The sequence below is a fragment of the Babylonia areolata genome, chromosome 4 (genome assembly GCF_041734735.1).
Source record: "Babylonia areolata isolate BAREFJ2019XMU chromosome 4, ASM4173473v1, whole genome shotgun sequence".
In the NCBI taxonomy this organism is placed as follows: Eukaryota; Metazoa; Mollusca; class Gastropoda; order Neogastropoda; family Buccinidae; genus Babylonia; species Babylonia areolata.
In genome coordinates this window covers 55,928,356-55,938,458 of record NC_134879.1, presented here as the reverse complement: position 1 = coordinate 55,938,458, position 10,103 = coordinate 55,928,356, and the positions used below count along the sequence as shown (strand labels likewise).

The 10,103-nt window shown below is 47.4% G+C and overlaps 1 protein-coding gene across 1 annotated transcript in view; it reads left to right on the top strand.

Moving 5' to 3' along the window:
* Positions 1 to 1,732: 1,732 nt before the first annotated feature.
* LOC143281497 (muscarinic acetylcholine receptor M1-like) overlaps positions 1,733 to 10,103 on the top strand; it is a 105,328-nt gene continuing 96,957 nt past the window's right edge. Inside the window, exons 1-3 of the mRNA XM_076586706.1 lie at positions 1,733 to 1,854; positions 2,106 to 3,750; positions 3,922 to 4,258. Coding sequence (XP_076442821.1) covers positions 1,733 to 1,854; positions 2,106 to 3,750; positions 3,922 to 4,258 — 2,104 coding nt within the window. The remainder of the gene's footprint in view (positions 1,855 to 2,105; positions 3,751 to 3,921; positions 4,259 to 10,103) is intronic.

Sequence of the window (10,103 nt, the reverse complement as noted above, 5' to 3'; positions counted from 1 at the left end):
ACGCGCGCTCACGCACGCACAGACACATACACACACAACACACACACGTCCGCACGCACGTAAGCACACAAACACACACACACATACACACACACACACACACACACACACACACACACACACACACACATACACACACCACCACCAGTACACCAGCCTGAGGCACATTCCCGTCCCCCCCCCCCCCCTCCCTCTCCGCCACCCCCATCTTTCAACGATGACGAAACATTCCTGGGCCGGAAAAGCTTCACTGTCTATCCTGGTTTCCAATCCTCCATCCTTCCTCTGTCCCTCCCTCTGTCCCTCCCTCCCTCCCTTCTGCCCTTCTTCCCTTCCTTAATCCTATCTTCGCCCCCTAAACCTCAACCAGCTTCTTGTCACATCAAGAGAAAACGTTAAATGATCCCATGAGCGGCTCCTTTGCGGTTTCAATACACCTTACAAGAGACGTCGGCAATCCTCAAATGGATCGTTCGCTGGCCTGTAGATCTTCTGCAGCCCTTCGTACAGAGTGCCCGTGAATGGGCTGTCTCCTGGTCAGCCTTGATTCGTGACGGGGAAATGATCAGCCGACACCCTCCGGACTTCCCGAAAGCTCTACCTCAAGCCCCCTCCCCTCGCGTCCCCCCCCCCCCCCCCCCCCCCCCAAAAAAAAAAAAAAAAAAAAAAAAAAAATGGTCTGGCCTCCATCTTGTCTGGTAATTGCCCGAACGGAAGTCTGGGAAATAGCGGCGGTAGCCAATAGTCGCCACTTCCGCCCCACTCTGACGCTGACGTTTTTTGTTTGTTTTATGCGCTCGTAGTCCTCTGCCCTTGGACATTTCTTCTTCTTCTTCTTCTTCTTCTTCTAGTACATGTGTGTTTCCTATGAGGGCTGTCCGGGTGCGATAGCTGGGTTGGTTGGTTGGTTGGTTGGTCGGCCTGTTTGTTCGTATGTTCGTTCCTTTCTGTCCTTCGCTTTTTGTTTTGTTGTTGTTGTTTTTGTCTTTATAACTGTTTGCTTGCATGTTTGTATTGTTTTCACGATCGTTTGTTCGTGTTCTCCTTTGTTCGTTGGCTGTATGGTTTTGTGTAAGTGTGACAACATTGACAATGCTCTGCATATACATGGCATAATATCTAAATGTATATGAAAACTGCTATGACATTGTTGACTGAGGTCGTAACAGCAATGATTATGCATCTAATTGATATTATTAACATTACTCTTCAGCTCCTCCTCTTCTTTCTCTGAGTACCTAGTAGTAGCAGTAATAGTTGTAGTAGTAGTAGTAGTAGTAGTAGTATCTTTTGAGAAAGAACTGGGTGAAACTGTCACATATAAGGCAGCACTAATGCATAAAGAAACCCACACATACGTATGCACTTGCAGAACATTAAAGTACACAACAATTCAATGTCCATCATTAGAAAACCCACACACAAAAGAAGCATGAATGGGATTGTTCCTATCTCCTTTTTCTTTATTCATATTATTTTCTTGCTTCCAGTAACGTAATTATGTTTAAATAAATGAGAGACAGAGACAGAGAGGGGAGGGAGAGACAGAGACAAAAAGACAGAGTTGGAAGATAATCATCATCATCATCATGATCATCATCATAACAATAATAATAATAATAAAAGTTATTGTAGATCTTGTTGCGTCGTTCTTGTAATGACCGTGTATGTGTTAATTATAATTTACATGTGTCACAGGATGAACCGATCCGTGGAATAGCGGTGTGGAAATATGATTCACCGCGTCACCAACTATACCACTGACATGTCGGCCCCCGCCGAGATGTGTTCTGCTGCTTGGCCCCACGCCTCCCACATCTCCCACATCTCCCACATCCCCCCAGTCCACGTTCCGTGGCGCTGACATGTTTCCCTAGTGGCCGCAATGTCCACAGCATGGAGACGTGGAACCGAACGACCTCAGACCCACTGTCCACGACACTCGCCGGCCCCTTAGCCCCGTCCACTTCCAACTCCGGCGGGTGGTTTGCCCACACCACCACCGCCACTGCCGCCGTCGCCGCTGCTGCTGCTACTGCTGGGGAGCACGTGCAGCAAAACACTGTCTTGTCCCGAGTGCTCAAAACTGCCTTTTCTGCCATCAGCACGGAAACGTACACACTGGTGAAGACTTCTGCGGAGGGTTCTCCTTATGACGTGGGCACGGTGAGTGACAGTCGCTGCAACGGAAGTGTGTCGGAGTGCGTGACGACTTTGGATGTGATTCTGAACTCTTCCGAGGCGGCAGGCTGGACCACCAACGCCAGCGAGGACGTGTCGGGCACGCTGCAGCACGAAGCTGTGCAGGTGGTGCTGATCTGCATCGTGGTGGTCATCCTGGCCATCCTGACAGCGGGCGGCAACCTGCTGGTGATCGTGGCCTTCCGCCTGGACAAAACCCTGCAGACCGTCAGCAACTACTTTCTGCTGAGCCTGGCCGTGGCTGACCTGACCATCGGCGTGGTGTCAATGCCGCTGTACACGCTGTACCTGCTGATGGGCCACTGGCCGCTGGGCGCCCTGCTCTGCGACATCTGGCTGGCGCTGGACTACACCATGAGCAACGCGTCCGTGGCCAACCTCATCATCATCAGCTTCGACCGCTACCTCAGCGTCACTAGGCCCCTGACGTACCGCGCCAAGCGGACCCCGCGCCGTGCCGGGGTGATGATCTGCACCGCCTGGATCATCTCCGTGCTGCTGTGGACGCCCTGGATCTTCGCCTGGCCCCACATCGAGGGCAAGCGCAACGTGCCCAACACGGAGTGCTACATCCAGTTCCTCAAGACCAACCGCTACATGTCCATCTTCACCGCCATGGCGGCGTTCTACGTCCCCGTGTCCATCATGTTCGTCATCTACCACCGCATTTACCGCGAGACCCGCAAGCGGCAGAAGGACCTGCCCAAGCTGCAGGGCATCGACAAGCCGGACGAGGCGGGCGGCAGCAAGAAGTCCAACACCTTGTCCAGCGATGACGAGGACCGTGTGGGGTCCAGCCTCAGTGAAAAGCGAGGCATGTCTTCCCCGGAACTGGAGGACATTGAAGATTTCAATGCCACCATCAACCGATCCACCTCCTTCAAAAACCGACTCCTGTCGTGTCTGAAAATCGACCGGGACTCGGACTACATCGAGGAGTCCAGCACCAGTGATCCCACCGCTTCCCCGGGCTCCTCCAACGCCCTGGCCACAGCGGTGGTGACGTCGTCTTCCACCAACAGACCTAACGGCCCCGGCTGCTCCTCCAAGATCCTGACCCTGCAGAAGGCCAGCCAGCCGACCCCCAACATCGGCAGCAGCACCTCCATGATCCCCCTCCTGCCCGTGGAATCCCCCCACCCCTCCCCGACCTTGTCGCCCTCCTCGTCCATGGTGTCTCCCTACTCTCCCGACTCCGAGCTGACCACGTCCTTTTCGCGGTCCAGTCGTATCACTGCCAACACGCCGCTCTTGGAGTCCGAGCGGGAGATTGGTAGGCTGGATGAGGAGACGGAGGACGATGACGACGATGAGAAAGATGACGTGTCCCGGAGGAAGAAAGACAGAGGACGAATGTACACGGTGGTGATAGAGCTGCCTGGAGAACGCTACAGGGACGCTGACGAATCCAAAGACGAAGAAGAGGAGGAGGAGGAGGAGGACATCAGGCCCACGATACGCATGACCACTGACAGCGACGCCGACAGCTTCGGCGACATCAACCCGGAGCTGACCCAGAAAGACCCGGACAGCGACGACAGCCTTCCCATCGTCCGCCCTAACCACCACCACCACCACCACCACCACCGTTCCCTCCAGCACCAACTCTCCCACCACCATCACAACAACAACAACAACGACCAGCACAACAACAACAGCAACAACAACACGGCACGACACCCCATAGCGGGGGGCATCAGCATCGAACACTCCGACGACGGCTCCAACGCTTCAGACACCGAAGACACGCCAGTCCCGCCTCCGGCCCGACCTCCAACAGGAACGCCGGCGCTGGCCCGCCGCGCCCAGAGCAACGACACCCACAAGGTGGCGCAGCAGGCCAAGATGGCGGCCAAGGTGGCCGGGAGGGTACGGCGCCAGAGGGCCAAATCGAAAGTGGCCTGGCGCCGACAGGAGCGAAAGCAGGACCAGAAGGCGGCCAAGACCCTGACGGCCATCCTCCTGGCCTTCCTCATCACCTGGACCCCTTACAACATCTTCATCCTGGTGGAGACCTTCTGCGACGGTTGCATCGACCGCACCATCTACAGTATAGGTAGGTGGTGGCTGTGGTTGTGTGGTGTGTTGTTTGTGGTGTGGTGTGTTGTGGTGTGTGTGCGCGCGCGCGTGTGTGGAGTGTGTGTGTGTGTTAGTGAGTGAGTGAGAGAGAGAGAGAGGGAGATGGCTGCATCGACCGCACCATCTACAGAATAGGTAGGTGGGTGGGTGGTGGTGGTGGTGTGTTGTGTTTGTGGTGTGGTGTGGTGTGTGCGTATGTGTGTGTGTGTGTGTGTGGACAGGTGTTTAAGCTAGGGGGGAGGGGGGTACAGTAGTCGTAGTCGTAGTCGTCGTCGTCGTCATCGTAGTAGTACTAGTGGTGGTAGTAGTACTAGTAGTGGCATGTGAGAGAGAGAGAGAGAGAGAGAGAGAGAGAGAGAGAGAGAGAGAGAGAGAGAGAGAGAGAGAGAGAGGAGAGTTTTGCGTGTGTTTGTGTATGTGTGTGTGCTAGCACGCGTGCTTGTTTTCTGTGTATTTTTTCGACTGTGAGTGTGCGTGTGTCTATCTGTGTGTGCGCGTGTGTGTGTATGTGTGTGTGTGTATGTGTGTGTATGTGTGCGTGTGTGGGGGGAGGTGTGTAATCATGCACAAACAAAAGCACGTGTATACCAGCTGCAATAGTTACAGCCCGAAAATGTACGTGCAGGGAAAGGTTTTTATCTTTCTTTCTTCGTACATCTCTCTCTCTCTCTCTCTCTCTCTCTCTCTCTCTCTCTCTCTCTCTCTCTCTCTCTCTCTCTCTCTTCATCTCTTCTCTCTCTTTCTCTCACCAACTCCCTCTGACTTTAGAAAGGCATTTGATTCTGTCAACAGAAATATCTTGTGGAATGTATTAAGGAAAAATGGTATCAACGGGAAAATGTACAAAGCTCTCCGATGAGTTTATGATTCAGTTCTTTCATGTGTTCGTGATAAATGTGTATACTCTGATGTTTTCAACTGCCCTCGTGGCGTTAAACAAGGATGTTTACTGAGTCCTTAGTTATTTTCGTTTTTTATTAATGAGTTAGCTGTAGAAATTAGTAAAAGAGGCAGACATGGTATTCAAATGATCCAGGACGCTGTTGACGTTTTCTTAATGTTGTTTGCAGATGATGTCTTTCTTATGTCTGATACTGTTGTCGGCCTGCAGAACCAGCTGACCATTCTGAAGAAGGAAGCCGACCGTTTACAGTTAAATGTCAACTTAGACAAAACAGATGTAATGGTTTTTAGAATGGGTGGGTATCTCTCTAGATATGAAAAATGGTGGTATGGAAATTTTAAAGGTGACGAACTGTTATAAATAGTGACATTCACTACAAAGTTGAGTCTAAATGCAGGGTGGGAAGAAATGTATAGAAAAGGGAAGAAAGGTATCATTGAAATCCTTAGATCACTAAAAAAAATAAAGCTAAATTCAAACGAACCATCGGTCTTTTGGAAGTTATTCGATTCCCAGGTAGAACCCATTTTAACTTATGCAGCAGAGATACGGGGGATGTACGATAATAGCCAAATGGAAAAAGTCCATACGTTTGCCACTAAGCGTTTCTTAAATGTTCCTTTACACTCCTCTAACAGAATGGTCTATGGTGAAACTGGCAGATACCCTTTGTATATCCGTACATATTTAAAAAGTATTAAATATTGATTAAAACTGCTAAAATTACCTATGACAAAATTATGTAGACAAGCTTATGAAATGTTATTGCAGCAGCACGAAAATGGGAAGTGTAACTGGGTATCTAATATAAAGAAACTACTTACTGTAAACGGGTTTGGTATTGTTTGGTTAAGTCAGGAAGTAGAAGATTATGACGCATTTATTTCAGAATTCAAGGATCGCCTGATATGTATATTCCAACAAAACTGGCACGGTCATATGGAAGAGAATGAAAAGTATACTTGGTTTCTTTCTTTTAATAGTAATTTACAGCCTGAAAAATATCTGTATATCATAACACATAAATGGCACAGAGATATGCTGGCCAAATTTCGTACAAGGACACTTGGGTTGAATGCAAACAGAAAATGGTTCATATCAGGCACAGCAGAAACCAACACGTGCCCAGCATGCAAAACAAATTCTACCGAAGACGAATATCACTTTTTGTTTGCATGTGAAGCGTACGAACCCATTAGACAGAAATGTAACCTGTTTAATGCGCCTGTTATCAGAAGGCAAAACGTAGTTGATGTGTTAATAGCTGATAATGACGAAGTAATTAGATCCTTGGCAAAATACATTGCTGAAGCTAGTAAAGCAAGAAAACTTTTGATTTCAGTTTGAAAACATTCTGCTTATAGTTCACACAGATTATTTATTTCTTCTTAATGTGCTTGGTGGTTTACTTATTGAACAGTAACGAGTATACTACCTTTGATAAGGTGTCGGCCTATTTTGTATGTACATAGATGTAGATTCGCATATTCGCTGAGAAACTGTTGTCTGCATGTGTGGAGTAGTCTCTGAGACTTTTCTTTCTTTATGTTTAATGTTTGTTTTTTCTTGGACGATACCCATGAAATTGTGAACCCCATGTTATTATGGCATGTGCGCTAATGACATTAAACAGTTGCAGCTTCATTTTCAGTCCCCCCCCCCCTTTCTCTCTCTCTCCTCTTTGTATCTGCACCCCCTCTCTCTCCCTCTCTCTCTTTCTCTCTCTCTGGATCCCTACACAACCTCTGTCTTTCTCTTTCTCTCTGCCTCTCAGCTTACATGCCATAAACCGCCAGGATATTAAAGAAAGAACAACAAAAACATAAACGAAGAAAACGATACATATAAAAAAAATGCACATATAAAGGCCAGTCATGAAAAGCAAGAAACCCATAGAAGCTAGCTGTAACCATGATTGCAGAAGCAGCGGCAGTGGTTGTAACAATGATGTCCGTCCGGCGGGGGAACTGGAAGATAGACAGGGGAAGGGGGAGATAAGTGAATGAGGGGAAAGGGTGTTGAGAGAAGAGAGAGGGAGGGGGTTGGGGGGCGGGGTAAAGGGGAAAGTGGGTGAGACAGAACTCCTCTGAAAACGAAGTCTGACTGCCTGACAACGAAGAAGGAGAACAGGTTAACTCTCTCCATACGAACGGCGAAAGAGACGACGTTAAAAGCGTTTCACCCCAATTACCGTCATCAAAATATTGCAAGCGGAAGGCTCTTATACTGTAGAGGTGAATGTTGACAACCACAGTTCTGACGACGGAAGCTAAAGGTTGGGTCATTCAGACACCCACTGGACATCCGAGGGATCTGTGTAGAGGAGAAGAGAGGACTGGCCGTACTGAGTGAGTTAAACAAAGAGAAAGAGATGAAAGAAAAAAGGAGAGAAAGGCAGATGGACATAGATAGATAGATAGATAGATAGATAGATAGAAATCAGGGGAGAGGAAAAGCAGCTGAATGGTGTGAGAAAGAAATGTGGTTGCATCTCATCTTATTGATAGATAGATAGATTGATAGATAGATAGATAGAGAGACAGATAGATAGAATTGGATTTGGGAAGGGGTAGGAGACAGAAAAAGGGCAAAGAAAAATTAATCGAAGGGGAGAGTGACGAGAGAAGGTAATGGAATATGGGTAACACACACACACACACACACACACACACACACACACACACACACACACAGGGGGGGGGGGAGAGGGAGGGAGGGAGATGGGATCAGATTTGGACAGTTTATTCAAGTGAGGCGTTTGCCCCTTTCATAAAAGTGAGCAGCACTGAACAATTCTAACAAAACATACATGAGCACGTAAAGAACTATACTAAACACAACGAATTATGACATCATAACTGAGAGAGACAGACAGACAGACAGAGACGTGGAGGGGAGAGACAGACAGAGAGACAGAGACAGACAGACGGGGAGGGGAGAGAGAGAGACAGACAGACAGACAGAGAGACAGAGACAGACAGAGACAGAGAGAGACAGACAGACGGGGAGGGGAGAGAGAGAGAGAGACAGACAGAGAGACAGAGACAGAGAGACGGGGAGGGGAGAGAGAGAGTGGGGGGAGGGGGGGGGGGTGGAGAGGAAGGAAGAAGATGGATAAAGGAGAGAGAGAAACATATACAAAGTAAAAGTAGTACAAACAACGAAAATAGCAATGATGTCTCCCAGTCACACTTGATCATGCCATCATGCTCACAAGTGTCAACGAAAAAAAAAAAAAAAAAGCTAGTGGTCTCACACTCACACACAGACATACGGCCGCTATCAAGTGCTTTCGTGTTAATGCTGAAGAGAGCAGGGACCTCTGAGGAGCCAGCCACAAAATTAGGACAGCAGAATAATTTGCCCTTTGATTCATTCGGGGAACCGAGGGAATGACTGGAGAGGGCCGTTTGTTTCTTGGGGCCTTGGACACCTCGGGGGTGAGTGGAACACTGCGCTTTTCCCATTTCCTGCAGGACCGGGCCGTGCACATGTCATTTTTACTGGGGCCGTGCTTGCGTGCACGTGCTTGCATGTTTCTTTTTCTTTTGCTGATTTACTTATAATGATTTATCGCTCTTCTTCTTGTTTTCTTGTGTTTCTCCTGTGGCTTCTTTTTCTTCTTGTTCTTTTATCGATGCTTTTCTTTCTTTTTTCTCTTTTTTTTCTTGTTCTTCTTCTGCTGCTTATTCGTTTTCGTTTTCTTGTTCTTCTTTGTTGATGCTGCTCTTCCTCCTCGTTTTTCTTCTTTTTTTTTTACTTATTTTTTTCATTTCTTGTTCAGGGATGTTTTCTTTTTTCTATTACTTTTTTTTATCTCTTTCTGGAAAACACGCACACACACGCGCACACGCATGCACACATGTGCAGACACGTGCACACTCACACACATACACACACACACACACACACACACACACACACAAATGTCAGCTGATTTGTTTGTTAGCTTTCTCTGTCTCTGATCTTTTTTTGTGCCCCCCCAAAACCCATTCCCTCATCATTTTGTGTACATTGGTACTGGAGCTCTACAACAATTGTGTGGCACAATGGCTTAACTCTTTCACCGCCAAGCTCACATTTATGCACAGACGTGGTAGAGGACCCATGTCACTGAAAGGTGACCAGTCATTGGTCTGTTATCCATGAACCTACTGCTCTTAATGTTCGGTGGTAGGATAGGCCGTATTTTCTGTACATGGCAGGGGGAATCCCCACCTTCAGTTTCAGTTTCAGTAGCTCAAGGAGGCATCACTGCGTTCGGACAAATCCATATACGCTACACCACATCTGCCAAGCAGATGCCTGACCAGCGGCGTAGCCCAACGCGCTTAGTCAGGCCTTGAGAAGAAAAAAAAGGTTGATAAATAATAGATAAGCGTACATAAATAAGTAAATAAATACATAAATAGATAAATAAATAAATAATTATCATAATATGAAAAAGGTAGAAATAATAATAATAATAATAATAATAATAATAATAATAAATAAATAAATAAATAAATAAATATTCATAGCTACTGTCTTTTCTGTGTTTATACCACAAGGGAATTTTGTACTCTGAATTGACTGGCGGTGAAAGGGTCAAAGAGGGCTGTGAAAATGTGGTGTGCAAGAAATGAATACAGTGATTAATCAGATTTAAAATAGAAGACCAGGGGGTGATATATGTAGACATACTAATAGTCAGAACGTGCAGGTGTGTGTGTGTGTGTGTGTGATCCTAAGAACTACTGACAAGAAAAATAGTTTATCTCTTTGGCTCTGTTTTTTCTTGGTCTGTGACTCTCCTGCTCTCTGTCAGTTTGTTTGTCTTTCTATTTCTTTCTCTCTCTCTTTCTCTGACGCACATATTCACATGTGCATGCATGCGCGCGCGCACACACACACGCGCACTCACGCACACATGCAGACA